The sequence below is a fragment of the Culex pipiens genome, chromosome 1 (assembly GCF_016801865.2).
Source record: "Culex pipiens pallens isolate TS chromosome 1, TS_CPP_V2, whole genome shotgun sequence".
Classification (NCBI taxonomy): domain Eukaryota; kingdom Metazoa; phylum Arthropoda; class Insecta; order Diptera; family Culicidae; genus Culex; species Culex pipiens.
Window position 1 is genome coordinate 111,906,374 of NC_068937.1, and position 16,178 is coordinate 111,922,551.

At 34.8% G+C, this 16,178-nt stretch overlaps 1 protein-coding gene across 1 annotated transcript in view; it reads right to left on the minus strand.

Moving 5' to 3' along the window:
• LOC120432507 (protein sidekick-2-like) overlaps positions 1 to 16,178 on the minus strand; it is a 203,207-nt gene that overhangs the window by 4,522 nt on the left and 182,507 nt on the right. The window contains exons 7-10 of the mRNA XM_039597728.2: positions 7,663 to 7,777; positions 2,652 to 2,858; positions 2,199 to 2,593; positions 1,985 to 2,127 (exon numbers count right to left, since the gene is read on the minus strand). Coding sequence (XP_039453662.1) covers positions 1,985 to 2,127; positions 2,199 to 2,593; positions 2,652 to 2,858; positions 7,663 to 7,777 — 860 coding nt within the window. The remainder of the gene's footprint in view (positions 1 to 1,984; positions 2,128 to 2,198; positions 2,594 to 2,651; positions 2,859 to 7,662; positions 7,778 to 16,178) is intronic.

A 16,178-nucleotide genomic window follows, 5' to 3' on the forward strand; every position in this document is an offset into this window, starting at 1 on the left:
GATTTTTTGTTCAATTTTAAATTTATGTGTTCTTAACTTTCTCGTTGGGAGCAGATGGGCATCGAACCCAGAACCATTCGCTTACAAAGCGAGAACCGTAACCAGTCAGCCACGGCTGCTCCTCCTATTTTTTCTCAATAGTTCTCAACAAAAACTACAACTTTGCCGAAGACACCAAATCGATCAGAAAATTCACTCAAACTTTGAATATTTACGTACTATTTTTGTATGGACAGCTGCCAAAATTTATGGAGACTTGTATGGGTGAACCAATGACACAAAATAGCTTCTTTGGTCATAGGGAAGGCTCCCACAAAGTTGAAGCCAAATCGAAAAATACAAATAAAATCCATTTCTGGTTTTGGTAGAGAATTTTTTAGCTATTCATTGTAATCATTGTTACATGAATTTTTTTTTTACAAAAATACGTATTTTTCCTGTAATTTGAAAATGCAATTTTTTACTCTAAAAAATTTCAAAATATTGCCTTTTGCAAAATGGGTATCAATTAATCGTGTTTCCGTCATACATTTCGAGTTTCGTAAATTTTTTTTTGAAAATACTGAAAGTTTCCACCAAACTACGTATTTTCGAAAAAAAAAAATTCTTAAAATTTCAGTTTTTTTGCAATATGGGTATCAAATGATCGGGACTCTTTCATTTATTTTGGAATGTAATAACATTTTTTTTAAATACTAAAAATTTTCATGAAACTACGTATTTTCGAAAAAAATACTCAAAATTTAATCGATCATTTGATACACACATTGTGAAAAACTGAATTTTTGAGCATTTTTTTTTTCGAGAACATGTAGTTTGGTGAAAAATTTAAGCATTTTCAAAAAACAAAATTCAGTTTCTTAACAATGTGGTTGTCAAACTATTGGGATTTTTTCATACATTTTGAAAGTTGTATCCTTTTAAAATGTTTGCTAAAATTACTATCGTTTGATGCCATATTGTAAAAAACTGAAGTTTGGAGTGTCCTTTTTTCAAAAATATGTATTTTCGTGAAATTTTGTAGTTTTTTTTCTTCAAAAAAATATACTATGACGTGTGTTGTATGCATCAGCATCAACATCACGCATTGTTGTATTACATTCGAATTGTTTAAAAAAATCCGATCATTTGATACCAATATTGTGAAAAAATAAATTTTGAGTATTTTCTCAAATATACGTAGTTTTGTGAAAATTGTCGGTATTTTCAAAAAAATGTGTTATAACTTTCGAAATGTATGAAAAAATCCTGATCGTTCGATTACCATATTGTAAAAAAATACGTAGTTTTGTGAAAATGTTTAGTACTTTCAAAAAAATATTACATTCGAATCGAATGAAAAATTTCCCGTCCGTGTGGATCAATCGGACCGCGCACTGGACTCACAATCCAGAGGTCGCCGGTTCGAATCCCGCGGCGGGCGCTCTAAAATTCTTTGTGCAAATATGGGTATTCGGCGCCGTCGCTCCGTGCCATACGTTCACACACTTAGGAGCCCAGGGCGGCGAAGTCCTTGTAGATAAAAGGAAGACACTAGTGGTTGGTACTAGCAATGCTGGCCGACAGCTATAAAGTCAACTTCGTTTCGTTGATACCCATATTGCTTTAACAATACTTTTGAGTATTTTTTGAGAAACATTGCATTTTCAAAATAGAGGAAAAATAAGTATTTTTGTGAAAAATTTCATGAGTGGAATCGATAGCTGATATCATCCCGATTCCAAAACACAATAATTTTTTGACGTTAGTATGATTTTTCATACGATTATAGCCAATGTCTCCCATATAGCCAACATCCCATAAGCTCTGTGCTTCAATTGGGTACTGGGCCTTGCTTAACTGAGGTAGCTGAACGAATCAAAACCGGGACATGACTGTACCAGCAAATTTTATGGAGCCAAGAAATGAAATGACATTTCTTCGGACTGTTTTCTGGGCTACTTCGTGGTAGAATTGTCACAACAATTACATAAATGGTACTCACTTCCACAGCACAATCGCCAGAATGACCAGCAGCAGGCCAAAGCAGCAGATGACCGCTCCGGCCAGCACGATCAGGTCGTAGTCGGCGTAGTGATGGTACAGCGACGGTGGCTGGTGCTGATCGCAGTTGGCCAGCAGTGTAATCTGTAAAATGGAAAAGCAAAAGAATTCGACTGTCATTCGATTTTCTTTCGGCCTTCTCGGATCGGACTCACCTTCCTGACGTCCGAAAACGGCCCCAGGATGACCTTGTGTGGGTTCACCACGCTGATGGACGCGGCCCGCACCTTCAGCTCGTAACTCGAGCCCATGCTCAGGTTCTGCAGCACGACCGAGGTCTCCACGATGGACGCGTTCGCCGAGATTCGGATCTCCCGCGAGCGCGTGTAGTCCATGTTGCGGTAGTTGACGATGTAGTGGTTGACCGAGTTGTAGTAGTAGGCCGGAATTCGCCACGCCAGGTACAGGGCGTCCTCGGAGTAGCACGTCAGGTTGACGAACTTGGGCGCACTCGGGCCACCAATGTCCGTTCGGATGACGGCCTCGGACGCATCACCGTCGTAGCGGAGCGTGAACGCTGCCACGATTAGCCGGTAGTCGGTGAAGGGTTCTGGGGGATATTATTATCATTAGGAATTATGAGTTCAAACAAATTAAGCGAAACATACTCAAACTGGACAGCGTGTAGTAGTAGATCGAGTTCTGGATGGCATCGCTCTTCAGTATGGGCAGGTGGAGCAGCGTCTGGTTCTGGTACACGTAGTACACCCGGTAGCCGTGGATTACACCGTTCTTCCGTTCCGGCTCCTGCCAGCTGATCCGGATCGTCGTCGACGTCACCTCCAGGATGCTCAAGTTGCGGGGCCGGCTCGGGACTGTATAGTGTGGGGGTGGGAAGATAGATTGATTAGAGTCGTAAATTTTGCGCTTTTGAAAAAAGAAGAAAACCGAAAAACTCCGGAAGATGAAGCGAACAAGTTAATTGAATTGGCGATAACGACCGACTACGGTAGTTCTTGACTGGGGGAGGTTATGAATGTTAATGAATATTCAAATTATTCAACAAGGCATGGAACGACCAGAACGAGGTGGGAAGGCAAGAATTGATTTTTATCTATGCAAATATGAATAATCACTGACTAGTTGTGAAGCGTCCACCCCGGCGTGGTGTCTTTGTTGGAGGAATTGTACTGCTGAGCATGAGGAGGAGGAATAATTTCTAGGCCTCTACCTACAGACACGAATATAGACTACAGCCAAGCTGGATGAGAGGGAAAAGATACTTGAACAGAGACAATTTCCTCTTGAAATCCAGAGCGATATCAACCAACCTAAAAAAAATATCTTATTTTTTGAAGGATCAAGTTATTAAAATTGATTTAACATAACTATTACAGTAGTCATATTGGATACAATAAAGAAAATTTATTGTATCACATTCAATCACATTCAAAAGCATGCACATCACCTTCGTAAAAAGACACTAAATATTGCACATTGCATGTACATTTTTTTCAAACACAAAAAAGTTGCATCCGTCGGGATTCAAAAACCCAGCACAAACAGTAAGGGCTGGTGCCTTAGCCCGCTTGGCCATTAGACCAATAGGGACGTGACGTTACATCGTGCTGCCATCTGGTTTTTTTAGTGCAAGAGTGGAAAAGTGCTGAGTCATCGTCTAAAAATAGACAGCAAAATGAAATCGATAAAGTAGTCGGTGTCGATGGAGAAAAAGTGGAAAACGTGGTCTAAAAATAGCGACAGTAATCACTCTTGTCGGATTGATGTTATTTTTGGGATGAGCGGACCTGATTTTTTCTTCGGTACATGGTTTTTGTGAACACGTTTTCTCATACAATATTACATGCTTTTGCTCACAAAGGTGATGTGCATGCTTTTGCATGCGATTTTACCGTCGGATTTTTTGCTGCGTACAGAAAAACACCAATTGATAATTGCAAAAAATTGGACCGATTTTTTTTGCTTCAAACTTCAAAAGAGCAGTTTTCTAATTATTTTTGACTGTTAAACACTATTAAATTAATTTATTCATTAATTTTTATTTTTCCGAAATATGTTTGAATTGCCTTAAAATAATGCAAAGAATCAAAAAACTTTTGTCGAAAACATTTTTTCTCAAAATTAGTCGCATTTTTAAGAATGCAACAGCTCAGTTAAACAAAATTTAAGGAATTTATGTCAAAACTAATTGAAGTACTCAGAAACTGAGCTGATTAAATTATTTTAAAATCTCAAATTTTTTGCAGTGTACTACTGATCATTAAGTAAGAAACTGATAATGTTTTTCAAAACGCATAAATATTTTTCTTAAGGGGTTACACACATGATCCATTCAAAAGATAAATTTCAATCACTCCTGAAAGTTTCATGAAGATATTTTATGATTTAACTGAGTTAGAGACGATTTAAGCTCAGAATTTTTCCATGCGCAAAGCAAACTGTCAAACTTTGTAAGCGTTTTTCTCTTAACACTGAGTTGATTTACGGGTGCCACGATATCTCAACACTGCTTTGACCAAACCGGCTCAAAACTTTGGTGAAGACACGTTAAACCGGTCCCGTGTGCATGACGAAGCCCGATTTTGAAATTTTGAATTTTCAAAAAATACAAAAATAAAAAACTGACGATTTTGTATAAAAATCTATTTTTTTAAATAAACTTTTTGAAAATCGGCCTTCGTCATGCACACGGGACCAGTTTAACGTGTCTTCACCAAAGTTTTGAGCCGGTTTGGTCAAAGCAGTGTTGAGATATCGTGGCACCCGTTTTTTGATACTGCTAACTTCAAATAGCTATATCTCGCTAATGATACAACCAAATGTCTTCAAACCTGTTTTGTTAATAGTTGAAATAGTAGTTTATGCAACAAGTTGCAAAAAGAGGAGCAGCATTTATTTAGAAAAGTGTTGCTATTCGATTCTGTTATTTTTGGTAGGAAAAAGTAGGCCGTTTCATTTCTTCAGAAGGACAGGAAAAGTTGACAGTTTCACAGCGGAATTGCAAAAATGTATATTTTAATGGCCTGAAAACAGTTTTTAAAAAAAGTTGAAGTGTGTGCTCAAACAACCTTTGAAATTTTTGCCGATTTACATGAATGTTAAGGGGCTACATACATTTTTTTTAAACTTTTGTTTTGCAATATTTATTTTATTTGACGAAAGCAATAATTTCAGTGAAAAAATATTTGCGATAGCAAAAATCGAAAATGTTTATAAATTCAAATAATTTTTAAATCAATCCCAACCCAACATGCTAAAAATGATTCAAAGCCAGTGTTTCTCAACCGGTGAGAAATTTTGTCATTCTAGGGGGGAATGAGGATTCAAAAAAAATTCAATGACTTTAAACGTATTTGCAAAAAAAAAAACATAAATCAATATTTGACGTTTCTATGCAAATATCAGTTTCATTTATTAGTAAGAACGACATTAGTTCAACTGTGAAGTTTGACATTTGCAACCTTCAAGCTTAAAAATGTAATTTTCAAGTAATTTTTTTTTGTGGGATATTGCCTCATTCCAAACATTCCAAGCATTTTTTCATATATTATTATTTTTATTATGAATCAAAGTAGGTATTAGCAGAACACTTAATTGCATATTTAACAAGAGAAAATAAACAGAAACAAATTTAATAAAACTGACATGAGATATGTTTTGTGAGATTTTAATTATTAAAAATTTCAGCAACTTTTAATTCATAAAAAAAAATGTAGGCGTTGAAAATAAACAAATCTTTAGAAATCTTTAAGTGAAATTTGCGTTCTTATAAAAATGGACAGCAAATGTAAATCACACATTTTAAAAATTCAAACCTGCGTTGTATGTTCTTCAGTTTATTTCGTAGTTTACACTTCAACTTGTCATGAAAATTGCAATCATTCTGTTAACATCTGAAATTTGAAATTATATTTGTGCAATAAAACAATTAACTGCAAAATAAAGGTGGGGAAGGATGGGGACAGGTTTGTGAACATTATCACGATGGGACTCATATTTCAACATTTTTCTGATGGGACAAACAAATGTGTCGTTGATTACTGAATTTTTGGAACAAAGTGGTAAATATTATTAGTGTAGGTTAAAGTAACACAACAAACGAAGCTATTCCAATATCTAAGTCAAAATCGACAAAAATGCACATGGGAAATTTATGCGAACATGAGCAGTAAATGATCATTATATTTTTTAATTGTTCAGAGAAAAAAAAGAGTGCAAAAACTCATTGAAATCTTTTTTTGAAAATCTATGTTGTTTCCTAAAACTGCTAGTGTTTGAAAAGCTTACGTTTGAGAAGCTGCTGAAGATTGATGAATACAGTCAAACCTCTTTTTACGCGACCTTATTTGTTGTGGAGTTTTTTTACTCGGTTTTTTTTTTGTACGCGAAAAATTCAAAATAACGCGAACCAATTTTGAGCGGTTGAGAGTCTTAACCATTTTGGTCATATTTTGAATAATCTGGCATTTCATTACTATAATTGAACAAAATAATAATTCTTTATAAAACTCAAAAATATTGGAAACTTATTTTACGTGAGCAAATTCAAAATAGCGCCAACTTTTTTAATAGAATTTTTACGCGTGAAACAAGGTTCAAACAAGGCATAAACAAGGTTTAACTGTATAAATGTCATAAAAAAATATTTCTTCATAGCAACTTTTATATCAAAGAACTGGTAAAATCCGAAAGAATACAAAAACTATTATTCTTGAAAAAAAAAATCAAAGAACTCATATCTGGAGTTTTTTTTTTGAAAAGGTCCAATAAACCAAATTTCCAGCACCCAAAAAGCAAATACTGAAAATTTGGTTTATTGGACCTTTTCAAAAAAAAAAACTCCAGATATAAATTATGTTTATTATTTCAAAAAACAGTTATATACAAATTAAGGGGTTTCATACATGTAAATTGGCAAAAATGTCAGAAGTTGATTGGATCCCACATTTTAAGCTTTTTCTAAATTCTGTTTCAGGGCATTAAAATACAGATTTACATCTATTAATTTAAAATTTCAATTTAATCTGGTTCATCTCGGGATATCGTGGCACCCGTAAATCAACTAGGAGTTTAACAGTTCGCTTTGCACATGGCAACATTTTGAAATTAAATCGTCTCTAACTCAGTTAATCACGAAATATCTTCATGAAATTTTCAAGAGTGATTGAAAATCATCTTTTAAGTGGATTTAATAAATGTTCTCTATAGAATGAAATTTTGTGATTTTCTACATGTATATAACCCCTTAATGATAAATTTTTCGAACATGCTGAATTTTTAATTAAAGTTTTAAAAGATATTCTAGACCAAAATATGTTATGGCAAGTTTAGAAATTGGTGTTAAATTGTTATAATTTTCACAATTTTACTATTACAACTCAACAAATGACAAGCAACAATGTTGATTTCCACTGGAAACAGCGCAATGTGATCCTCAGTCCAGCTCTCGTGGAGAGGGGCTCTAATTCTTGCTGTTTCACTCTACTCTGCGCAAAGACACCCCGAAGATGGTCATCAATGATGAACGAGTCTTATCAGATAATTAATTTTCTACGAGCGTCTGATAAAATCTTGGTTCATTCCACCGCGCGGTGTAGTCGTTCACCCCTGGGTTGGGAAGAGTTGGATGAGGAAGGGGCGCTATAAATCAGAACTTACCTCCTTCGTCGGTCATGACCAGGACGGTGGTGGGCGGGCCGAGCCCTTCCGGATTAAACACCTGGATCGACACCAGATACTGGGTGTACGTTTCCAGGTTGTGAATCTCGTGGCTCTGTGATGGTGGCGGGGGAGAAAGGAACGAAGAAAGTGTTTGGAATAGTTAGGCTATTTGGTTAAGTTTATGTCCCTTGAATCTGGCTGAAATCGAGGTTGGTGGTAGAAAAAAGAAATTGCAAACCATGGTTTCAACACTTCAATAAAAAAACGTTACTTAATCCACCTTTAGGTGGTTGGTGCCTTCCTATCATTTATAGAGTGATTACAATCCCCTAATGTGTCCACATGGTTTATGGATCTCCCCTAACGTGATCGCAGCACCTAAGAGGTCCTAATAAAAATAAGTGACGAGTAAAAAAAAATAGACTTCCTACAGACTTTTTGTCTAGATTATACAGACACCGCCTATCAGGAAAATGGCATCCCTTTACAAGGCTTTTTTCGTGGCGATCAGACGGGACCATTTGAGGTTATGTCAATTCAGACCATTTTTAAAACTGCTTGTAATTTTAGATAGGTAAGTCAGATCTTAAAAATTCTTAATCCACAGGAAAGGTCTTCTCATATGCCTTCTAAAAATATATAACATGTGAGGGTTTCATGAAAAAACCACCCTTTTTACCATAATTTTAATTCAATATGAAACAGTTTTTTTAACATAACTTTTTAAATACATGATAAAACTGCATGAATTTAAATAGCAACTTAAGGGACGTTAAGACGGATCGATTAAAACCATTCCGGCCAAAATCGATTGAGCCTGTGACAAGATATTCCAGTGACATTGATTTGGTACACATGTCTACATACAGCCAAACACACAGACATTTGCTCAGCTGGTGATTCTGAGTCGATATGTACAAATGAAGGTAGGTCTAGGAGGTCTAACTAAAAAGTTCGTTTTTCGAGTGATTTTATAGCCTTTCCTCATTAAAGTGAGGAAGGCAAAAAAGTTGTAACATGCATTATACACCTGTCCACCTCTTATAGCACCATTAGTTTTCAAAAATCTAGGTCTAGTAAAAATTTGAAAAAAGATGCCTGATTTCAATACTTTTAAAAAAGTATCACAAATAATTTGTTCATTGTTGCAGTTGTGAAAATATATAAGAATTCCTGAAAGAAAAAAAAACTATTTTTTTTTTTGGTCTTTTTCAACTTTTGGCCGGAAAGTAATTATTTTTTAATTATCCTTAGAGTGCACTATTTGGTTAAAAAGACAAAATTAAACGGTATTCAATTTAATGTTAATAGTAAAAGTAATAGATTGTACACATTTTACAAGATGGGTGGCCTGAATATGGGGATTATCCGAAGATAATCGAGTCTGCACTGTTATTATTTAAACACGGAATCTCTTTAAATAGGCGTAAAATGGCATTTAAAAAATTGGCATTAAAGTCCAGTACTAAAACAAAGTCTGAAATTTAAGCTGCTCAGCATTAAACTGAATGTTAAAATTTATTTTTATTATCCTGATGGAAAATATTAAATTATTTAATTATAGTCCACTTGAAAATTGGATCAAGTTTCAGCGCAAAATTGCCAAATAAAAAAATGTGTGCGGATGCTCTAGGATCAAATTTCCAGAAAGAAACCAACACAAAACCTTCATTACCGGTAGAATCGCGCATCATATGGTTGAGCCATACTCAATGGACCAAACCTGGCTAGCTGCATAATTGATTGATTAGCATCGATCCCTTTCCGCTGACCTGTTTGTTTTCCATCAGTCGGATACTCTGCAGGACGTGCCCGTGCTATCTTGTCGCAGATCGGTCTCTGATTAAAATTCCCTGTGGCAATTTGTTGCACCTGCAGACAACATTACACGGGGATTTTTGTTGAATATCTCAGGATTAAAATCGATTTTTTAAGATCTGCGAAGGTCAAAATGCCCAAACTCGACCTGCGACAAGATAGCACGATCGGGGCGAGCTTTCAGATAGACCTGTTACAGGGAAAATTGGAATCGTCCCACTTAATGCTACTAACGAGCTCAATGCAGTGCAGCTTTGCTATGTGTTTGTTACCCCGGGTTGGAATTGTGTGCGACGTCACCATGGAAACTTGAGTCGAGAGAGAAGTTGACCGGAAATATTTGCACCGAGAAAGTTTGGCGATTAAGAGTTCGACTAAGTAAAATTAAGAGACGTGCATAACGGGAAGAATTCATGTTCATGTTGTCTGAGCAATTCTCCGGAATTCTTTCATTCAAAAACGCTGTACTAGAAGATCAAAAAAGAGATCTTTGAAACTGTGACCTACTAAGAGCAAATCATATTTGGCGGAGTTAGATTTTTTTAAAGATCATAGTGTCGACTCTCCCTCTGTGTGTCGATATAGAAGGGACCGTCAAGAGCGGAAGGTATCAATTTATAGAACGAAAAATCAAAGCATGCTATTGAAGGGGCTAGAGCGTCAAATTTCCCGGGGTTACAGAATTCCCGGGAAACGGGAAATTTTTAATAAATTTCCCGGGAAATCCCGGGAAATTTTAAATTTAACGAAAATTATTCTGATCCTGTTTCTGATCAATATTTTGCAACAAAATTGTAGAACAGTAACTTTCAAAATGAGTGTGAGGATCAATTAATGGCTTGATTGCTTGTAAAAAATCATACAACTTTAAGAAAATATATACACCCAACCGGCGGTCGCATGATTTTGATGCATGGCAGCATGAAAGTATATCAGAATCTGCATGAAAACTGACCTCATGCATTTTTTGCGATATAGGGGTATGACATTTTTGCCCGTTACCGACAATTATCGACATTACCGACGGCAGATTGATTGTATTGCAGAAAAAAAACCTTAACAGAACGAGTATTGAACCATCAACTTCTAGGTTGCTGATCCGACACGCTACCACCGCGCCATGGACGCTTGATGAATGGTGAGGGACAGAGCGCGAACATAATGTTCTCTCTAGATTGTTGCTCGGGGACGCGCCAGCATTCTATGTGTTGGTGAGAACTGCAGATCGCTGACGTGTTTACACGCGGGCAAAAATGATCTATGTGCTTGCTGCAAAAAAAGTAATAAAATATAACATTTTCTGCAGCAAATTCACTGTTGCAGATTTTGAGATATATTTTTCGTTTGGGTGTAAAAAAATTTTTTTGATGCTGTCTTTCAAATCGTATCAAATCAAAAAAAATATTTTGTTAAGAAGATTTTTTTAGTCAAAGTGCTTGGACAGTAAAAATCTATGCTCCACAACCATAAAATAACTTTTAAATTTGTCTCAGTGACCATACAGTTAAAAAGAAAAAAAAAAACAATCACAACTCAAAGTTTTCAGGTATTTGTAGCGAGTTTTTGAAATACGGTTGCATTCTTTGGGTAAATTTCATAAAATACGACGTTTTTATAAATGATTTTTCATGGCTTCATAAAGTGTAAAAGTGGTTGACATTATGTGACATTTTTTCATATTTAACCCTCCCCGGGCAGACGGTAATAACAAAATTCATGCCATTTCAATAACAAATACTGTTAAAATAACAAAAAAAGTTATGGAATATTCATACAAAATCCATTTTTGCATAAGAGCTTAATAACAGTTTATGTTATTATATCCAAATTTGTTATTGGTCTGATATTGGTTGAATGCCAAAACAACTTTGGAATAACATTTATTGCTATGGAAAAATAACTCCAATTGTTATTGGGATGATCGGATTAGTTGTTAAAATAACAAAAAAGAATAACAAAGATTTGTTCGAAGAATAACGGAAAATGTTATTAGTCTGTTATTGCAATAACAAACCAATAACAAAAAAATCATAACGGCGAATAACAAATATTGTTATAAATAACATAAAATGTTATTGGCCTAGAATTTTCAAATAACAAAAAATGTTATTCCCACGTTATTTCCGTATGCTCGGGTCAAACGACCTTGGACGCTTACGTGCTTCATTAATTTATAACTTCAAAGTGTAATTTCTCGAAATGTTTCAAACAAATATCTTCTATCATAACCCTTTTTGAAAAATTGTATTATATCAATTCAGTTTTCATCCAATTTGGCCAAGGTAAACAAAAATGCTGAAAATAATTCAATTTTGATCTTGGCTGGAAGAGGTAAATATCTTATTTTAAAATGATATAACAAAAAATTCGTTAAAATAGGTTGGGCGTCATCCATACCATCCATACTTTATGGATGAAACCTTGTCAAAATAATAGCGAAGTTTTTGTTGCCCAACATATAAGCAAACAAATAAATATTATCTGAATTCAACCATTCAATTCTGAATTCAATATTTACAGACAAGCTGATTAGTTCAATATGAACAGTAGATTGAAGGGAATCAAATCAAATCAGGTTCTGTAATTATTTTTTTTTTTTATAATTTCAAAGCATTGGCGCCAAAAAAGGTAGGCAAATGTATACTTCCACATGTATTTCGGGAATTTCCGGGAAATCTACAAATTTCCCGGGAAACGGGAAATATATTTTTCGGGAAATCCCGGGAATTCCCGGGAATTTTTTTCCCGGGACGGGAAATTGGACGCTCTAGAAGGGGCTGAAAAATTAATTGACAGATTGATATCCTGAAGGTCAATAGCCAGAGAGACTCGAAAAACTTTGAAAAAACGATCGAAAATAAACCCCTCATTCACAGATGAAAATCTGATTTGAAATCGAAAATTACTTTATTGATATTGCGATAAAGTTTTATTTTTCGAGGTAAATTCAACTGGTTTGATTTTTACAAAAAAAAAAATGCAAATTTTAAAGCTTTTTTGTCGTTAGTAAGGCCGTTGCAAATATTTATGGAAATGTATGTCCCTCGACTCTGACCAAAGTCGAAGGGGAGGGTGGAGGGGTGCGCAAAAAAAAGTGTATGAGCAATTCCAGCTCAAATCAGGATTTTTTCTGGTGCTTTTGTACCCGACCCTCTCCGATTTCAATGAAACTTTGTAGATATGTTATCCTAGGCCTATATAAGCCATTTTTGTGTATATGGAGCCAATAGTAATCGAAAATAACATTTGAGAAGGGCGTAAGGTATTTAAACATTTTTGTATTTTGTAATTTAAAAATAACTGTATCTCGAAGCCGTTGCGTCGTATCAAAAAGTGGTCAAAGACAAACTTATAGGAAATTGGATGGGCTTTCTGAAAAAAATACACTGAAACAAAAATACACGCCACATCTATGAGATTTTTTGATTTTTAGGTCTAAAACTTAAATTTAAAGATGATGTCACGATTTTTTTTTCGTTAAAATTTTTTGAGGACATAGCCTCAAATATAACCAAAAGACTGACGGAAAATGCAGGATGGTGTGTCTCTCCTAAAAAAATACAAAAATCATTTACTAAAACTGTTTTTTTTTAAGTGGTCTAAACGTCAAAATTTTTGAAAACCGGTAGTGGGAATCAATTTTCCAGACAATTTTACATAAAAGTCTCCATATTGACCATTGTCCTATGTCCAATCCTTGGGAAGATACAGCGGTTTTAAAAATGAATATGTTGAAAAAACGTTTTTTTTTGTGGTTTTTGGCAATTTCTATATGACAGATTTGGTTTTTCAGTCTCGTAAATATTTTTACCGGAAAGCTCGTCCAAATTTACTATCCTGGTTTCTACCACACTGAAAAAAAATTCTATTTACAGTTATAAGCAATGAAATGAAGCTTATATCTGTAAGCTCTTACATCCAATTGAAATGCTATCAAAGGCAAACTTATGGAAAATTGGACGAGCTTTCCGTTAAAAATATTTACGAGACTGAAAAATCAAATCTGTCATATAGAAATTGCCAAAAACCACCAAAAAACCGTTTTTTCAACATTTTCATTTTTAAAACCGCTGTATCTTGCCAGGATTGCTACTTTTATGTAAAATTGTCTGGGAAATTGATTCCCACTACCGGTTTTCAAAAACTTTAACGTTCAGACCACTTTTCAAAAAAAAAACAGTTTTAGTAAATGATTTTTGTATTTTTTTAGGAGAAACATAGCATCCTGCATTTTCGTCAGTCTTTTGGTTATATTTTAGGTTATTTCCTCAAAACTTTTGAACGAAAAAAATCGTGACATCACCTTTAAATGTAAGTTTTAGACTTAAAAATCAAAAAGTCTCATAGATGTGGCGTGTATTTTTGTTTCAGTGTATTTTTTTCAGAAAGCCCGTCCAATTTCCTACAAGTTTGTCTTTGACCACTTTTTGATACGACGCAACGGCTTTGAGATACAGTAATTTTTAAATTACAAAATACAAAAATATTTAAATACCTTACGCCCTTCTCAAAAGTTATTTTCGAGTACTATTGGCTCCATATACACAAAAATGGCTTATATAGGCCCAGGATAACATGTCTACAATGTTTTATTGAAATCGGAGAGGGTCGGGTACAAAAGTACCAGAAAAATTCCTGATTTGAGCTGGAATTGCTCGTATCCAAATTAAAACTATAAGCAATACTTTCAACATTTCAATGATAGAAGTGTTTTAAAATGCATTTTATACCAGTCTAGTTGTTTTGTAATCACAAATTTTTAAAACTCTTAGCACGAAATTTTTTTTCGCGGCAATAAAACTTTTTGCAGAACTGTACCCTCGGAATTAAAAAAATATATTGAAATTTTTGTTCGAGCCCTGGCATGCTAAATATAATTTAAATGCAGGAAAATCCAATTTCGAGTGTTTTCAATTGATTTCACTTCTATTTCCATTAAAATTTTGAAGTTTTTTGATTTTTTTTATATACATGGTTTATTGTGCTGAATTTGAAGGGGTGGGGGAGGGAAGGGGGCGACATAAACTTTTTAAAAATATTTGCAACGGCCTAATTGCTCAATTGTGGAAATACTTTTATTATTTAAACAAAAAGACTTTAGGTGAATTTGTCTCGGAATCGGTAAACTTTCAAAATTCCTTAATTTCTGTAAAGTACTGTTTGAGTTTTAATCCAATTTTGAAAAATAAAATAACAACAAATTTCAACCGTTTTTTCAAAGTTTAAAAAAAAGTTTTTCATATTGACAACACTGGCAGTGTTGCCAGAACAAATTTGAAAAAAATCTTGCCAGGTAACTTTGACTTTTTTTATTATTTGAAAATTTCAGTAAAATTTCAACGAATTCAGCAAAATAAAATGAATGTAAGCATAAGCATAAGCATAGGTGCCCACCCGCAGTTGCTACTCCGTTATTGACCAGGACCTCCAGAAGTTACATCCACGAGCCGTGGAAGATGAGTGGGTGCTATCTTTCCTCGCTTCGCAACTTCTCAAAGGCCCCTATCATGCTAATCAATACCGGCGCCGGCCACGACCAGTGGTAGGGTCACGGGGAAGTGGATGGGAATGTTAGTCCGATACTTGAGTGATAGAGACCGCCCAATCGACTGCATCTCCGACAAAGTATCACATGAGTTTTGAGGGGGTTAGTAGATGGGTATGAGTTCAGGATTCACGAGTGGCAGTGATGTGACCATGAGCATTTTGTTTATCGGTTGAAATTTTTGAATCTTAGGCAGCCGGCTGCGGAAAGATAGATAATTGATTATTTAAAAAGTTTTTTTTTTTTTATCGAACGCGTGCCAGCCGAGCAGTAGTGCTATGGGCTGGACTTATCAGTATATTTTTACTGTTTTACAATTTAGATAACGCGAGCAAATTTCAAAAATAGTAAATAAATAACGCTTTACTCTTCATAAAATCGATAGTTTGATGAGTTAATATTAAAACTGCCAGTTGGAATAAATTTGTACGATCATTTACGACGAAAATTATCGCGAAAAAAAAAACAGGACTGCGCGTTCCCAGAAGCACTGCACTTATGATGACATTATTCAATTATAATAACCACTCACCCAAGCACACAAACAGCGACACAAAAGAAATGAAAATGAGCATGCAAAAACAAGACAGCGCGTCCTCGTGGTCAGCGCACTCAATTCAGCAAAATAAAATAAATGTGTAGAAAAACACAGTTAGGGCGTCCAATTCTCCCGGGTTTTGAATAACCCGGAAAACGGGAAAAATATTTTCCAAATCCTAGGAATTAATGGCATCTCGGGAAATTTTTGACACAGCCATAAAATTCACGTTTTCATTATTTTTTTTTGTTTTTCAAGCTTTAAATCATACAATTAGCTGAATACTGTTAATTAGTGATAATCTATACTTCAATCTAAACAAGAACAGCAGTTTCTAGTTAGCTTAAAAAACATAAAAAATTGTTATTTTTGGGTCTTTTGTTGAGCTTTTTATTTTGATAAAATCATAGTTTTTAATCCAATTTGATCCAATTAAAAAAAATTAAAAAAAAAATTATGAAAAATTATGTTTTGTATTCCTTAATCGAATATCTTACACCTTGATGCCCACTTCAACTCCTGGCTTCGTGAAATATATCAGAACCCACCTTCGCCTGCGAGCCGAAATAGGGTAGCTGTTTTGCTCTAAAGTTCCGTCCTCGAAGCTGCTGT